This window comes from Dermochelys coriacea, chromosome 11 (genome assembly GCF_009764565.3).
Source record: "Dermochelys coriacea isolate rDerCor1 chromosome 11, rDerCor1.pri.v4, whole genome shotgun sequence".
NCBI lineage: Eukaryota > Metazoa > Chordata > Testudines > Dermochelyidae > Dermochelys > Dermochelys coriacea.
The window spans coordinates 44,914,932-44,933,592 of NC_050078.2; the positions used below are offsets into that span (position 1 = coordinate 44,914,932).

The window sequence follows — 18,661 nt, forward strand, 5'->3', positions numbered from 1 at the left end:
CCTTTTGGGTCAGGACCCCCAATTTGAGAAATGCTGGTTTCCCCTGTGAAATCTGTAAAGTATAGGTTAAAACACACACAAGACCAGATTTCATGGTCCATGATGTGTTTTTCATGGCCATGAATTTGGTAGGGCCCTTGCAGTGAAGCTTTCAGTTAGTTTCCAAGACCTGAAGAAGAGTCCTGTGTAGGACTTCGAAAGCTTCTCTCACCAACAGATATTAAAAGATAAGATATTACCTCACCTACCTTCTCTCTCTTCCTAATACTCTAGGACCAGCTACAACAATACTGCATGTACATAAATTTGGCATTTATTTGTGGTTTTCACTTTTAAAACACTGTACAAACATTAATTTGCACCCCCTTTTATGGCAAGTTTTTTTCCAGACAGATAAAGAAATTGAATTGTAAATCTTAATGGACTGATCGTTAAAGGTGCTAAGCATCCAGGTGTCTCACTGACCTTTTGGGAGATGCAGATGCTCTTTACCTCTGAAAATCAGGCCATAAGTGACTTTCCCCAGGCCACAAACTGAGTAAGTGACAGAACCAGGATTAGCACCCAGGAGTTCCTGGCTCCAATCTACAAACTCAGTAATCAATGCTGTTTTTAACTGTAGGACTTAAGCATGTTTAAAAGGCAGTTATTCATCAAGGAAAGAAGACTTTGTGTGGTTAAGTCTCTGGATTGGGACTCGAGATCTATGTTCAGTTTCAAGGTTCTGACTTTCTGTATGACTTTGGGCAAGTCACTTAATTTCTCTGTGCTTCAATTCTCCATCTATAAAATGGGGATAAATGCATCCTTTCTACTACCCTTTGCCTTGTTTATTTAAATGGTAAGCTCTTAGAGGCAGGGACTGTTTGTTTGGTGCCTAGCACAATGTGGCCCGAATCTTGGTTGGAGCCTCCAGGTGCTACTGTAATACTAACCAGTCAGCAATAATTATTTGATGTATATGCACACCAGTAGTTTGGCAGGCCTTTCCACCATAGAAATGCACTTTTTTGTTTGCATTTCTCAATGAGTCGTCTGCATCCTGAAGGATCTATCTCATTACCTCCACTATAAACTACTTAACTTCAAGATGGAGACTTAAGGAGCTTGGCTTGTTTAGCCTAACTAAAAGAAGGTTGAGGGGAGATATGATTGCTCTCTATAAATATATCAGAGGGATAAATACAGGAGAGGGAGAGGAATTATTTCAGCTCAGCACCAATGTGGACACAAGAACAAATGGCCACCAGGAAGTTTAGACTTGAAATCAGACGAAGGTTTTTAACCATCAGAGGAGTGAAGTTTTGGAATAGCCTTCCAAGGGAAGCAGTGGGGGCAAAAGATCTATCTGATTTTAAGATTCTACTTGATAAGTTTATGGAGGAGATGGTATGATGGGATAATGGGATTTTGGTAAGTAATTGATCTTTAAATATTCAGGGTAAATAGGCCAAATCCCTTGAGATGGGATATTAGATGGGTGGGATCTGAGTTACCCAGGAAAGAATTTTCTGTAGTATCTGGCTGGTGAATCTTGCCCATATGCTCAGGGTTTAGCTGATAGCCATATTTGGGGTCGGGAAGGAATTTTCCTCCAGGGCAGATTGGAGAGGCCCTGGAGGTTTTTCGCCTTCCTCTGTAGCATGGGGCATGGTTGACTTGAGGGAGGCTTCTCTGCTCCTTGAAGTCTTTAAACCATGATTTAAGGACTTCAATAGCTCAGACATGGGTGAGGTTTTTCATAGGAGTGGGTGGGTGAGATTCTGTGGCCTGCACTGTGCAGGAGGTCAGACTAGATGATCAGAATGGTCCCTTCTGACCTTAGTATCTATGAATCTATAAGATCCCATGTTATAGCCAGCATTCTTTCAGCTGGGATGACAGGATGGACTTTCTCCATGGCTTATTGTTGCCACTTCTTGTTTCTCCAAAGGAGTCACTTAAGCAGTGTATGGCGCTCTTCCGAGCAGTTGAGTTCCTATCTTCGATAGAACTCTGAGCTGGGGAATAAGGCCAGGAATCAGTGTGTTCATGTGACACAGTGCAGGGAACTTCTTCGTAAGCCACAAGAGAATTCCTTAGACAAGATATACTCCATCTTAAAGATTAGGATACTTTATAATCCTCTTTTTCCATTCACATTGCCAAAAATTCAATACAATGAGCCAGTATCTGGCCTTGGATACACATGGATAGCTGCTATTGTTACTTAGAGCTGTGCATGTGTTTGGAGGTATACAGCTGGAGAAAATACTAAATATTGTGGGTGTTCAAATACTCAGCCATGGTTCTAGTAGAAATGCCTAAAATACAATGATTCAGATATTTAAAAAAATAAGTTTCAAATACGTGTGTCTCAAGTTTTCCATTCAGAATTATGAGCAGTCTCTGAGCCTTCTTCACAAAATGGCTAGTAAATTGCACCAGCATTTTGGGAATAGTTTTCTTCTACATTATGATTCCATGGTTTCAAAATTGCAAACATACTTGTGCCGTGTAACATTGTTTCCCATTTGTGATATTGTATCCCATAATCTTTATGGTAAACTTAAACGTTCTGCAAGCAGAAGCGCATTTTATAATGTTGGTTTCGGTGTGCATAATATAAAATGTGCAATCTTTATATCAAACAATATATACTATAATATATACTTGAATCAACATGAATTTAGTCCACTTTTACTTTATCAGCATTTTAGTTCCTTTCATTTGTCCTTTCTTCTGTTTATAAAGTGGTGAATAATGACACTTAATCAGCCCCATTCTCACATTGTTGTCCAGTCAATAACAACTCTTAATCTTCATAGGACAGCTGTTGTGAATATCTTTGTGATGGTAAATGTTCTGAAACTTTTAAAATAGTCACAGTTGGGCTGCTTCTGTCTTCCCCACTTCTTTATCTTTTTACTAACTGGTAGGTTGGGGGTTGTCTTATTTGTTTGGTGGGTTTTTATGTTTTGGGTTTTTTTGCTTTTTTGGACTTCATTAGACCACATGTTAAATTATGACTTCTAAGTCTTCTTGACTGTTTATCTCCTAGGCATTGGTATCCCTTTTTCTCGACTCCTGTAGTATTTTCTCATTTTTATGGCAATTTCCCTTCTAGGCCCTTCTCTCATGGAGTTGGCCCACTTGATTTCTCTCTCTAAACTTTTACTGATTTGAGTCTAACAAGGAATACTGTTTCCTTGCCAATTGTTGTCCAACTGTTTAGTCTGATTCTATGGTTACATCACTTAGCTTTATCATTATGTTCACTTTGTTGCTAACTTTCTTGGGCAAAAAGGGAAGGTGGTATCCAATAAAATAATTTCTTCCATTGAATCTTGATTCAGATTTATTTTTGTATTCCGTGAGTGAGTGCTATGTATTCGTGATTTTTTTTATTATGTGTTTATACTCTAGTCACATTTTTTTCTTTACATCCTGTGGTCTCTTAAAGTCTCAGATGCAGTCTGTTCAAAGCTGTATAGTACATCTGATTTGAAGAACCAGTAAACTTATTTTCAAATATCCTAATGACTTTCAACACACTTTAAAGATTCAAATTCTTTTAAAATTATTCAAGTATTTTACTTGTTTCTCAATTATTTTGCCATTAGGTTTATTACTGTGAAAAGTTTCTTGTTTGTTTGCAATGGTGTTTTATCTCAAATTCATTTATTTTATTCTCCGAAGAGTACATAAAAGCCTATCTTTTTACTTAGCATATAATTTTGGTGGCTTTTTTGGTATTTCAGGTTCATTGCAAAATTGTGTTTGTAACCTGTTTTTCTATATTGTCATTTTTAGGAAACTGATGCATATATTTGTGTGATAGTTTCACTATCAAAACCAATGTTAGGCCCCAGTCCTCCAAAGATTTATGCTTGTGCTTAACTTTAACTTGTTAATAGTCTCCTTGAGTTATTGAGTAATCACTTAAGTTTGCTAACATATCTGAATAGTGTTGCTGAAATGTAATGTTTACAGAAACAAAGTTACCTGATAACTTTCAAATGGATTACCTGCAGTGTTATGATTGTAGACAGATATACATATGACTGTTTTAAAAATCTGTTTTACTTAATATGATGCTATAAAAGCTGCTGGATTGATAGTCTGGGAAAACTGAAATCTTCTAACCACTAAACAGATACAGCACAGGTACTGGCAACTTTGTGAAGTTATAAACTGAAGGAACCATTTCTAAGCATGGGGAAGGTGGCTGATTGTTTCCATGCCCGTTCAGTCAGCCACTGTTGAGACAGACAAGAAGTGTGCTTTTGTGAATAGTGGCGGTTTTTGTTTTTGTGATATAAATACTTCTTCACTAAGAGACAGGAACAGTGCCCCCAGGTTGTTTAACATAGTTTATTAAACATGCGTCCATGGTAACAATGTTTGGTAGCTATCCGTTAGGGTCAGATTTGTACTATTTGCCGAAAAATGAAAAGCTTTGCATCCCACTACCAGTCCCTTTTAGCATTGTTCCTAATATTTGAAATTTAGGTTTGGTCCTGGTATATATATTTGATTTTTGAGATATGTAAATCTTGTAAGTGTAGATTGCCAAATCTGTCTTCGAGGTAAAAATCACACGAAACAGTGATTCTCAGTCTAGCAGCTGCCTGAAGTAAATTGGAATCCTGAAGCTAAAGATGTACATTAGGACACTAATTCACTGGTCCTTTCCTTTCTTTCTGTTCTTTAATAGGACCTCGGCCTGGATTACTATGTAATAGGAGAATCATTTGAGACTTCTGTTCCCTGGGATAGGTAAACATATATCCAAACAAAGTAGTAGTCTTTTGTTCAAAACTTCTATTAAAACTTGGTTATCTTGTAATGGATATCTATTCAGTTTGTCTTTGAGCATTTTTTTCTTTGGTTTGAGACATTGATAGGAATTTGAAAGTGTGTATACATAAAACATAAAGAATAAACAGTTATATTTACTTAAGCATGAATTCACTCCAAGCTATGTTAATATGAGCTTGTGTACTTCTGAGCCATTGTGAAGCATGAATTATATGAATTCTGTGGTCAGAAGTGTAGTCCCTTTTGGTATTGATGAATTAGAAGTGGCACTGGGCTTGAAAAATTAATGAAATGTTAAAAGTAAAATGTAGAATCAGAGCCATATTCTGTTTCAAACTTCATATACATAACCATTCCATGCAGAATAAATACTTTACAATATGCCTATGTTGCTTGCTTAGGATTGTAACTTTTTTTTTTTATTGTGGGTCTGCAATGTGACAATTCTGGTATTTAAACTGCTTTTTGAAAAATCATTCTTAAGAGGTTGAGTGAATGAGCTGATGACACTTGATGATTTTACAGTTAAAATTATTAAAACTATGTAGTGTGGTGAAGAATTCCTGAAGGAGCTAAATGTTTCCCAACTTGTTAGGTGAGCTCCCTTTCTGTGGATGTAAGATCTCCTCTTCTGGGGTTGTGGTATGGTACAGTACAACACTACCAGCAGTGCATCTGCCTTTACTGCAGAAGCAATTCTTAGCAGGGGTTGAAGTTGATGAGCACAGTAGTAGCTTACTCTTTTTAGCTGCCTGACTCCTCTACTTGTTCTCTTTGAATAGCCATCCATGTATATGCCTCTTCTCTGCTCCCACAGGAGCACACGAGATATCTTGATCTAAGGCATCATGAAACCTTGTTCTCTGCATGGATCCCTTTGTTGGGAGTGGTGGAAAAGTGCCGACATATCTGGTGGTAGTTCAGATTTGGAGAGGACATGTCCCGTATTTTAAAACCAGCATGAAAAACTGCTATCTCAGCCACTCTGTGGCAGGCAGATGCTCAGCATCTCCCCTTCTTGCTTGCTGCTTTTCTAAAGTTGTACTTGGCTTAGCAGGAACAGAATTGTGAGTAAGATGCTTGCAGAGAAGTGAGCTTGCCAGCAGGGGAAGGAAGTAGGCTTCATTTTGTATTACCTAATCTTAAACAATCATGTGGTTTAAGGTTTATATACCAGCTCTTCCCCTGCAATGGGGCAGCGCAAAATGGCCTTGAAGCCAGTTTGGCTGGCTGGAGTTCCCCTGCACAGAGACCACCACCCGTTCCTACAGCCCAACCAGGGAGCATGGCTAGGATGTCCTTAGACCCTGCTGATCCTTGGCTGCCAGATATCCCCTTGGGCAGCTGATTCAAATTACATTTACATCAGGGGTTTAGCTCAGTGCAGATGCCTCCAGTATTATCTCTCCATTCTAAGCTTCACCTCAGCTTTCAACCACAACTGAGGATCAAGTCCTAAACATATTTAAATAGGTCAAATTCTGGAGATCTCAAGTGCTATATAACCTATTTGCTCTGTACATTTTCTTTTTTTAAAATTCCTGTTTACCCCACACGTTAAACAGATTCTTATCAGTTTTGGTCCCCTGATAGCTTATGATTATAGAATTGATAGGAAATTAAGTTTGAAATGACTTGCGTGTGTTCAGAATCTCAACAAACCCAGCATCCTGGTTCTTGGATTTAGCAGCTGCTATAACACTGTTTCAGTCCTTGTTTTAGAGGCTGCTGTTTCCGTCTCTAAAATGTGTCGGTGGCATGAAGGATTTTAAAACAACTGAATTTAGTTAATTATCTCCCTTATAGAAATTTAATTTTCAGCTAGTGTCAAAGTATCCAGTCACTGAATTAGACTTTTCTCATTTTCCCCTTTACAGTTTGGTGAGCAGAGTGAACAGGTTTTTACATCTGTTGATTCAAACCTATTTTTCACTCGTTCTCCTCACTTACTAACTCGTTTCCGGATTTGGCATTGGGACCTGTACCTTCCTTCAGAGTCTCTACCAGTGTGTCACTGTAGATTAGCTGATAAAAGACATTTTGAGGAAAGTTATTTTAATTTCAAACGTTCCTCCCTCCAAATCCAAATGTTTTTCCAAATACAGATCTGTATAAAACTTCTAAACTTAAACAATTGTTAAATAGCATTTCTCTAGTTCTGTGTGAAAGCTTACCTGGAGTGATTTAAATTAAATGAAAAAAAACACCTTTCAAATTGTGTTTCAAAGTTTTGAATGCACCTGGATCAGTCCCAGAGAAATGCAATAATAAAATTAAGTAAAATTAAATAAATATCACTGGTTTTATGACTTATTTTAATAGTTTAGTGCCAAATTATAATTTTAATAAGATTCTAGCTGGTAAATTAATATACATCTTCAACATCTGGAGGAATTCCTTCTACCTCAGCCTTGCATAATATCAAAAGGATGTTGTATTGCATAGTGTGTGTACATGCTTCTATTTTGAATTGTTTTCTAAGCTGTTGTGCCAAACACCTTTGCCACACTTCAGCTCAGAAGAAAATAACCAACACATTCCTCTTCGCTGATAGTACAGTGCTTTTTTATGTCCTCTGGAAAAACGATAGTCTCAGGAGCTAGCATGTACAATCAAAATTATAAACTTGTCACCCAATAGATGCCCAGAAGAGGAATAGCACTATTTTTATAAAGATCTGATGGGCATTATTTTTTCTTATGCTTTTTATTTAAATGAAACCAAACCTAAACTGTGATTATTAAAGTGTATTGTTTTAGACTAGTGAGGAAGATTGAGTTTTAAACTAGAGGCATAAACGTAATAAGGGAATATTGCTAGTTGAAGACAAATTAGTGTATAGAGTGCTGCATAGGAAATGTTTTAAATTTTTGTTTTATTTTTTTGAACTGTATATTCTGTTACAGGGTTATAGACCTCTGCAGGAATGTAAAGGAAAGAATAGTGAGAGAATGCAAAGAAAAAGGTGTCCAGTTTGCTCCGTTTTCCACCTGCAGGTAAGACGCACATCAACTTTGTTTTCACAGTTCTGGGATTTTTTTTTAGCAACTGAAGTAAATTTTACTAGGACTATATTTTTACCAATACTTCCATACACAATAGATAACTTAACCTACTACTGGTTTATCCAAGTGGCGCAGTTTAAAGTGCATCCACTAATGATCTTGCTCTTGCTCTCTAACCTATTCACTAGAGTTATCACTTCAAGAGTTTACAGTGGCACTTGGTTAGTCTTCTGACATTTATTTTCTGTATATCCATCAGGCAGCTAGGTATAACCAGATAGACTTGAGCCCTTAAACTCACTCTAATAGTCATAAGATTGATTGACATGAAGAATGAGTAGAAGACAGGTCAAAATGTTTAAGACTAGTTGTAAGAAATGAATGTAAATCGTGTGAGAAAACAAATGTAAATTAACTTCTTGTTCATTGAATTTAAAATTCAAAATGATAGCAAGTTATGAAAATAGGTACTTAAAACTGATAACATTTCCCCTTAGAAAAAATGTTTAACTTGAACTGTTCTGTTAAATCCTTTGTCTCAACTGCTTTTAATGAAGTGATGTAAAGCAGATTATATTTTTAAAGTGAATAACTGCAAGTGATACGGCCTACGCTTATGTTTGCATATTATATGCAGATTGTTAGTGTTCTATCGTCTCTAAAATGCAAGCAACCTGAGAATATCAAGGGGCTGAAATAAAGGGCTATGTTGTGTAACACTCTGATAGCCATATCAACTATCTCTCTACAGTTGGAATCTCCATGGAATATGACAAAGGAATGCAATGCTCCCGTGGTTAGACCTGTTTTTTTCGATCATTTTTATTAAACTTTCAACTGAGCTAATTAAAATGGGTTTGTCTGTGGGAGTATTGCCTTCAGTAGGGTTCCCAGAGGTACTAATGTTGATTCCACTGACCTTCTGTTAGCACAAGTGATTTTTCTGTAAATGTTCAGTTCAGACAGCCTCCAGTATTCACCTGTAAGTGGATGTTTAAAAAGCAAGATTTTCTCAGTTTTTTTATATAGCCCCTCTTTTGCACCTTGTGACTTACATATACAGGAATCTGTGTTTTTACTGTATTCTTACAGCCCTGATTTCAGTAACTAGATAATAAGCAATTACACTCCATCAATCATGGGATGGGCCCAATGTTCATGAGATATGATGGCTTTTGGGAAAATAAGTTGAGAAACTAGTTAATTGTCTTTGCATCTTTTTCTAGGTATGCCAAGTGTGAATCTACAATCATGAATTGAAAAGCTGAAATGAAAATTGACTTAAGCACAGATTGTGCTTACTGACCCAGTAGCCAGGTTAAGGAGGATAGTTAGTGCAGAAGCAAGTACAATTGAAGGGGGGAATCATTACAGTCATCTTGTCACTTCCCAATTTTGCTGAAAATATTGCAGAGTTGATTGTTCTGTGATACCAGGAGTGTCGTAACCCATTGTCTTGATGTTGCGCATTGCATCCTGCAAAATCTTCAGCAAACTAGGAAGAGCCAAGAGGATTTGTAAGGATTCCTCACCACTCCTTGAATTTAATTTAGCTTCTGTGCTGAAAGACTCAAAACTTATGCATTTCTTGTGGTCATGTAAAGTAAAGATGTAATTAACCACATTGCACTCAGTTTTATAGTAAACACACTAGGTCTTAAATTTTGAAAAAAGCATTGAAGAGGTTGACCAAGTTAGCTTGAATATAGCTTATATTATATTATCCCATTTCTGACTTGCATTCTAGACTTTTCCTAAGATAATGAGACCTAGTAATGTCTTCATGTAGAGCAGACAACAAACTTTATGCTTTAACCCTACACCCTTCACGTTTTTTTGTCACCAGTGCATCCTTGTTAACTTGCTATATCCTTTGTAAACAGTAGTAGTAATTATTGCCTGTATTGGGTATTCTAGCTATATCTTAAAAATCAGCTTAGCCTGTCCCCTTGCCTTTACTTTTATTTTAACCACCCAAAGCTGCTCCACATCTGGTGGTTCAATATTAACAAAGATCCTCAGTTCTGATTCTGTTCATCATAACTTGTCCTATATGATTTATAAGTTTTAGAATGTATTTTTTATTATCCTAGAGTCCATCCAGAGTTGTGATGCTGAAGTCATCTTTATCTATTGCTGTTGAGCTCCTGTCAGTCTTTTATTCAAATCCTTTTACTGACTTCCTTTTGCCTAACATTCAAGGCATTCAGACTAAGCCAAGGTGATAAACTGGGCATAATAACCTAGATAGAGAGAAGCTTTATTGATGTGCTCAGTTCCCACCTACATCTTTCTCACTTCTTCCTGACCTGGCCAAACGTTCCTCCAAGCATCATTACCCTACTTTTCCACTGCTGCCCTTATGCTTGGAGCAGTATGCCTCTTCTAGGATACCATTCAGTATCTCTTCATGCAGATCCCTCCATAATACAATCCTTTTACAAAGCATCTACAGCGATAACCCATCAGAGAAGCTTAGTTATACATCTGCATCACTTAGAGAGTGAGTCTTCCAATTTCTGTCATTAATGACTCTTAATTGTGTTGTCCACTTTAGACTATGACCTCCTTGGGGCTGAGACCATGACCTTCTTTGTCCAAATTAAACACTTAGTCTATGTCAACACTTGTGAGTGAACACAGTTACTTGTCCATGAATTGTTAGTGTGTACCCCGTACCTGCACTGAGTGTTCACATATGCTGAGCTGAGCATGGATATATGCTGTGCACTGGCATAGTCCTTCATCCACACTGCACCTTTTCGGTACATGACATAAGTGGTACACAACATTTTGGGGCGGTATCCCAGAATCTTGTGCATCACAAGAAACACTCTTTTTAGAAGGTACCTTGCTCCATGTTGCTGGAACTGTACGCTGCCATCACATGTTTGACAATGTCAGCTCCCTGTCATCTTTCCCTTCTGCCAAACTGCATTGGAGACATGGAGCACGTCCATAATGAGGATGATCTGCTCATGCTATCGCTTGCTGGACAAATATTCATGCAGCGCAGTACCAGATACCGGGTAGAATTGGTGTGGAGAGATTTCAGATGGTGAAAATCGTTGGCCCAAAGGGGGAATGAAAATCCACTTGGATCCCTTGGAACAGGTGTTTTGGATGCCAGGACCACAACAGTATGCCCGGGGTGGACTGCTGCTTCTTGTCCTGGAAAATCATCTTGGAAACCTGGAATGACAACCATAGTTGCAGAATTTTGAAATGAGGAAGCAGACATTAATCAAGTTATGCAAAGAGCTTGCACCAACCCTCCAGTGCTAGACCACTCATTTTCAGAAACCCATACCAGTACAGAAATGGGTGGTGGTTACCCTTTGGAAGCTGCCAATACCCAACAGCTGCCAGTCAGTTGCAATCCAGCTCAGGGTTGGAAAGCCAACTGTCAGGGCAGTGGTTGTACAGATTTGTGAGGGTATCAATACTGAGATTTACCAACAGGTGGTTGCCATAACCGAAGTCCCTGAAATGATTGATAGAATTTCAGAGGATGTCGGAGCCATCAACGGAACAAACATCCGTATACTTGAGCCACTGAAAAGGGCCAATGAATACATGAACTGCAACGGTTACCGTTCACTTGTTCTTCAGGGCTTAGTGGACCATAGGGTTTGGTTCATGATGCCAGGGTGCTCAAGAGGTTGGAGGTTGGCAGGTGGAAGAAAGGACTTTATTCCCCCAAGATGACATAACTGTGGTGGGGACCCTGCATGTTCTCTCCTGCCAGAGTTTGTGAAGCCTTACCCCAACATTGCCAACCCAAGTAAAAGGGAATTCAACTATAGAATAGTGGTTGATTGTGCATTTGGGTGTCTGAAATCCCATTGACAATGCCACCTTCCCATCTGGATGCCAATGTGGCTAATGCAAATCAGATTAAAATGGTGTGCAGTGCTTTGTATAGTTCATGTGAGGTTAAAGGGGAATACTTCCACAGCAAGTGTGCACAGGACAGAACTACTTCCCCAAGCTTGTACCTGCAACTTGATCCCATTTAGGCATTGTTACTTTAGATTTTTAAAAAATTACTTTTTTGGGAGGGAATTTACACATTCCTTCCTCACAGTGTTTTCTGGCAGGGTTGCTCACAGCACTTATCAAGTGCTGTGCATTAGCACTCCCATGGTTGCCAATGGTAATGGTCGGGTGGAGTGGGGGTCATAAAAGCACCCTCAGTGTCAGATATCTTCAGTGGTGTTTTTACTTTTGTTTCCTTCCTCTGTATTGGCACTTATTAACAAAGTCATAAAGATATTTCAGTTAAATTAGCCTCTGTTTTTCTTTGGACGGCAACAGTTATTTCATGGCTTACTTCATTGTCAAGAACCCCTTTTTTAAAAAATCAGCAAATTCATAGGTAGGGGGAGGAATGGGTTTATGGGACAGATAAAATTGTTTGCATTTCCATGGCACCAGACTTTTGCTACCCCATCTCAAACCTCTAGGGAGTATCACATTGATCATACTCAGGAAACAAGATGCACACAAGTGAAATGCATAGTAACTTTTATTTACATATATTGAACCTAGGATCTAGGTTAACTTTAACAGGAAAAACTGAACAAAAAAAATTCCCACCAGGGAAATGGGCAAACATTTAAGTCTCTGGAAACATCTCTTCTCTGTTCCCTCACCCTGAGAGAGGGAATGGCTGCAGATTATTATGCAGGGGGACAAACGGGATGTCTTCTGCATGGGGTTTGGGAGTTGAGCTCACGTTGAGCTACAGGGACAGGATGAGGCTCTTCCCCAGAGCATGGAGAAGGGAGGGGTTCCCCTGCAAGTGGTGGTGGCAGACCATATTGTGCCTGGTGTTGAGCATGTTCATCCCTGGCAGTGGGGAGGAGTGAAGGGGATCCAGGGCCTCAGCAGCAACTTGGGCAGCTGCTGGAGGAAGAGAAGTGGGAGGTGGTGGTGGTGCTTGCTCTGGAAGAAGAATAGCAGAGGGTATTCTGCCACCAGTTGGACTAAGTGAGTGCATGATCCCCTTCCCTTTTTGCATGCTTCCATTGCCTGTGTTGTCTGTCCGTTTGCAGGAATGGCTCATCCTTCCTCAGAGCCCAGTCCTCCCTTGTCCTAAGGAAGTCCAACTGCTCTTGATTCCTTCTGTCTGTGCCAACAAGCAGGTCCTTCAGAGTCCTTCAGTGTCGTCATCTGTTGTCTCTGTGGTGCCTCTCCTGGCTGAATGGTTCCCTGGCAGCATTGGAATGTCCTGCCAAGTCAAACACAAGGCTGGCATAATATTTCATTTCATTTCTTTAAAGAAACCTAAGAAATTCCCATTCACAACATAACTATGCTGCTGAACACCCCAATATTGATCCTTTTAGCATCCCGGGAATGCTTAGACTCCTTCCTTCAGACTGCTTTTGCTGCCCATGAGGAGGGAGCTGAGGATACAAATGGTAAGATACTTGCATTACTTTTTTATTAAAAATGGTTTAATGTGTGCAATGCCTCAGTGGACCACCTGGGGTACGGTTCGATTCCTTTAAAGTAACATTACCAGTCATCTTTTTCTTTAAAGGCTGGCCATCGTTTGGAGAATGTAGCAGTTTTGCTATGAATGGAAAAGAGAAGTAGCTTTCCAGCACTGTGGAGGACACCCAGCCACCTATGCCAGAAAAATGTTTCTGCTAATGGTGACCCTGCTACATATTGCTGAATGGAGGGGTTTGGTTAACTCTGAAGATGGACCAACCACATTTGCCCTGCTGGTTAAAGAATCAGCTTGAATTTCTGCTATACAAAAGATTTGATAAATTTTTGTTTACGCAACTGGATGGCAATTTGAAAGGAAATTAACTAAACTATTCTAAGACAGAATTTCCATGGAAGAGGAACAGAGAATCACAAATGCCACCAACTCTCTCCTGCATTGCCAGAAACTGTGGCCCACATGTCCAGCAAACAGCATTGAAAGGGACGAAAACAGAGTAACACCACAAATTTAATTTTCTTCCCTGAATTTTTGGATTAACACCACAAGCTAGTTGTCTCTCCACTACTAAGGGACTCAGAATGATGTTTGTGGAACCCTAGGAGTGGATGGTTCATCCACCCCCACTTCTCCCAGCTTCTGCAGAATGGCTCAGCATGGGAACAGGACAGATGCCAAGTAATGGGAATGGTACATAACATTTGAAATGGTCACAGGGTAAATAAATAGACTGTTCTGACTTTCTTCAGACAAATTTTTCCCTTTCCATTCCTGGACTTAAGTGGGCCTACCAACCCCCTTCCATATGGCTCCCATTTGTAAGGAGAAGGAAGAATGGGTTGCAGGGGTGGTGTGTGTGCACCTTGTGCAAGAAAGCTAACAAGTGTCATTAAACTTTCCTTTCCCCACCCAGGCCCTTTTATAACCTGTTCCCTTCCCTTCCTCCCTCCCCATCGCAGCTCAGAGACTATCAGTGCTGGCCAAGGTGTGCAGAGACATAAGCACAGTGATGGCTTGTTAATATTCTGTTATAGTTTATGCTAAATGCTTTATGGTGGCTATTGGGATTTCAATAAAATCATTTACAAACTTGTCAGGGACCATGTTGGAATGGAGCATAGGTGGAATGTGGTGAGGGGAGTGGCTTCAGGAATGTATTTCTGAAGCAAGAGGGGAATATTTTTGGACAGTGTGAGGGTGTATTATAACTCATCAGTCTTGGTTTCTGGTTCCTGCTGTTGCCTGGGTCCTCTACAAGGGGGGCTTCTGTAGCTGAGTCTGCTGAGTAGAGGTTCAGAGTGATTGCTCCTCTTCCTCTAGGTCAGGAGTTCTCAAACTGGGGGTCGGGACCGCTCAGGGGGTCGCGAGGTTATTGCATGGGGGGTCATGAGCTCTCAGCCTCCAACCCAAACCTTGCTTTGCCTCTAGCATTTATAATGGTGTTAAATATACAGTGTTTTTAATTTATAACGGGGGGTCGCAGTCAGAGGCTTGCTATATGAAAGGGGTCACCAGTACAAAAGTTTGATAACCACTGATCTAGGTCTCCTGGAGCTTCCTCTGAGGTTCCTACTGCTTCCGTGCCCTGCCCCTCATAGAGGTGCCATTGTATAATGTGATTGGCAGTGTTCATGATTGAATTCTGGTTCAGTACTTGCAGTCCTGGAGAGCAGTTGGTCCAGTTCCTCAAAGCAAGAGCATATGCTAGGCCCTCTCCCTGAGCAACTGTCAGTCACTCTGATAGAGGAGCCTGAGATCCTTCATGCACTCCTGGGACGTAGTCCAGTGAACATCTGCCTTCTCCACCCTCCCTGAAACCTCCTAGTAGAGGTGAATGTTCCTGCTGGTACTTGTGAAGTCATAGAGGACAGTGTACACTGAATGTGCAGTGTTCAGCACCCAGATGTGCTCTAAAGACCAGGTGGCAGCTTTCGGAACACGCTCCATGATCACTGGTGCTAATCAGTACAGTTCAAAGGAGAATTGAAAGTGCTCAGTGAACGTTTCTAGTACCTCTGGCAACAGCGAGTCAGAGACCTTTTTTATAATTTTGGGTAAGGATCAGGCAGCCAAGCGATCAATGAATTGGGAAAATGGGCCTGGAGGGCTATCAATACCTGTGACCTGCTGTACGCTCCTTGCCCCCATCCACGCTGTACTGTACAACAGGAACAAAGCCATGCCACAGTGGAGGCATGTTACATACCCACACCCCTCATGAATGCTAGCTTTCTCGCATTAGACTGTCCCTCAGGAACTGCTTCAGGACGGTAGGGGGGTAGTGGCACAACAACACACGTGTAACCATGTACACTTGCAATTGTAGACACACCATCATAGTGCTTATGCGTTTTTTAAAAATGGGCATGAATTAATATTTGAAATGAATGGCTGAGAAGTGATTACAAGACATAATGAAACACTTAAATAGTCCATCTCTTCTGTTGCAAGATTCCTTCCATTTGGCTTGAAAAATATTTGTTATAGATTAGACTTGATTTATGTCTTATGATTTTAAGAAGTATTTCCTCTGCAGTAGTGTCATGCTTGCTATAATACAGTTTGTCGGAACTTTATCTAGCTCACATATTTGATTAATTAAGAGTCTTTTCTTTTCAATTAAAGATTCTTGACTTAGGGGGACATTAAATCCTCCTTAACCAGAGCCATATCCTTGATCTTTGACATACTTGTCAATTAAGTGCTTTCCTAATTTGTAGATTAGATGAATACCATGAGTTGGGTGGAGATGCAGTATAAACTACATGTTTCTTGACCATTCATTCATTATCGAGAATGTGACATTTCAATGATGCCCTTCATTCAATTTTGTGGAAAGTATGTGCTCTTCTTGAGTCTATAGATTTTTGTCCATTTTGGATCTAGCAGTGTCCACTTACTATGTTTTTCCTAAGTGCATAAACCCTAATGTCACTAGATGAATTTCACTTGCTAGTTGATGCATAGAGTTTTCTGTCCTGAAGAAAAGGAAATGAAATGAAACCTTACTCTTCAGGCTACAAACTTGTTTCTAGCACATGTATTTTTATTAGTGTCTTCTGCTTACAATAAAAATTGGCATGCCATATTTGATGCTTGTGTATCAACATAATGCCATCACCAACTAGGAACCTAATAAGTCATCTTATTGTTATATAAGAAGTGCTGTGAAAATGCCAAAATTAAGCATTGTAAAGGATTTATTTCTCAACAGAAATTTTTGGTAGTTTTGGTTTTAAAAAAAGGGAGGGGGGAGGAAATTGAATGTAATTAGAAATAGTGGTTAAAACTGTATAGTGTAAACTTTTCCTTTATGCCTTCTCATCCATCTGTTTGGCAGAGGTGGCAAAGGTAGTTTAATAGATCCAGATCCTTCACAATAAAAATATAAAAATGAGACACAGCATTGTTCAATAATTAACATAGGAACTAGTGAGATCTAGAGTAATATTGTGAATCAGCTAGTGTTAAACACTGGATAGCTTATATGACAGTGTAGTACTACTTACAACACATTTTTTTCTTCAATAGGGTGACACAGACTTACGATGCAGGTGCATGTGTCTATTTCTATTTTGCCTTTAACTACAGGGGAATTAGTGACCCTATACGTGTCTATGAACAAATTGAGGTAATGTACATATGAATAACTTCATTTTTTTATCTTAAGTGTTAAATCCTATATGAATAAGAGGATTAATAGTGTATTATGGCTCTGATAATTGGCTTCTCATGCAGGGAGGCTCTATGATCTTACTTCGCACTGTTTGCAACGCACCTTTCTAGCCTTGGAGTTTTCTTCCCATCTATTAGTATTCCTATTCCCTACTACCAGATAATATATCTGCCTGCTTTAACAGTAAAATTGCATTCCGGTTGCTGAGCTGTAGAGAATAATACAAAGACTCTAAAATCTTGTCTAGACTTGGAAATTTATCATAATATAGCTGTTTATCTCCAGAATAGCTATTCCAGAATATGTAAAATTGTATAAACCCTATTTGGATATTCTTAGTCTGGAATAAGAGTGCCTTTTTCCAATTAGGGGAAAAGTAGATTAAGTTTAATCAGGAAAAGACACTCTTATGTGTACCGCATATTAATAATTAGTATACAATACTCTTATGTGTACCGTATATTAATAATTAGTATACAATACAATACCATCAGAATCATATAATGTACCAAACTTTGCATTTAATTAATATTTTTAATGTTTTCTTCAATTTAGACAGCTGCTAGAGAGGAAATCCTTGCCAATGGAGGAAGTCTGTCACATCACCATGGAGGTATTGTTTCTAGTTCTCAATGTTTATCTATTTTATTATAAACCATACAAAATATTTTCTGGATAGTTTTTATTTTTTAACTTTGTAAGAATTTTTCAGAGACATTACTTGAAATTACCCCACGAAATCCTCCTTGTAGGCCATACCCTGCTCCTTTATGAGAGTTCCACAGGAAGCCTGGCTGGTCTTGGCTGCCTTGCCGCTGGACCATGGTGCTACACATTTTACATGCAGTACATTCTTGGGAACCCAGAACATTTGATAAGAGATTTCCCATATGATTCAGAATAACATTCATATTTGAATGGCCCGTATTTTTGTAAGTGGCTTATGCTGATCAAGCACACGTAAAGATTTTTAGATTCATGTACATAGAATCTCAAAATAAAGTAGTAAGATTATAATTTGTTTTTCTTGAAAGCTATTATAAAACCTCTTGCTTTTGTTATCTACATTAATGCTGTAGAGTCCTAAATCCCACTAGAATATTTGTTGATGGTGGCAAATTTACTGGCAGGCCTTTTTATGGCTAGAACAGTTACGATTATAGTGTAGAAAATATTTTCTACTTCAGGTATATAGTACATTGTAACAGTAAAAGAAAATGAGGCTTAGGTTATGGGTTCAAATGATTGCACATGTCCATTCCAATGTAGGTGTATGCAGACCTAGAGCACAATCGCAGGAAGTTTTTTCCCTCAGTGGTATCTGTCCGGTCTGATGCTCTCTAGTGCTCAGCGACACTACAAGGGGCCAGCTGACCCCACATTGCTTCAGTTCCTTCTTACCGCCTGTGACGGTTGATGGAACTGTTCCCCTTGCTCTGTGCCAGGCATCCTGTTTTCTTGGCCCCAACTATAACTTTCTGTGGTCTCTAATGTGTCAGCGCTAGGCTGGGGAGCTCACCTATGGCCTTTGGTCTCAGGAAGAGCTCGCTCTGCATATCAATATCAGAGCTCAGGACAGTCCATTTGGCATGTCAGATGTTCCTACCTCATCTTGTGGACAAGAATGTCTTGGTTCTCACAGGTTTCAGAGTAGCAGCCATGTAAGTCTGTATTCCCAAAAAGAAAAGGAATACTTGTGGCACCTTGTAGACTAACAAA

At 39.3% G+C, this 18,661-nt stretch overlaps 1 protein-coding gene across 3 annotated transcripts in view; it reads left to right on the forward strand.

Moving 5' to 3' along the window:
- The window catches only part of AGPS (alkylglycerone phosphate synthase), a 159,501-nt gene that overhangs the window by 125,356 nt on the left and 15,484 nt on the right, over nt 1-18,661 (forward strand). For all 3 annotated transcript variants that reach the window (XM_043505391.1, XM_043505392.1, XM_038422213.2), the window contains 4 exons: nt 4,697-4,758; nt 7,707-7,796; nt 16,798-16,897; nt 17,498-17,555. In XM_043505391.1, the coding sequence (XP_043361326.1) occupies nt 4,697-4,758; nt 7,707-7,796; nt 16,798-16,897; nt 17,498-17,555 (310 nt within the window). The remainder of the gene's footprint in view (nt 1-4,696; nt 4,759-7,706; nt 7,797-16,797; nt 16,898-17,497; nt 17,556-18,661) is intronic.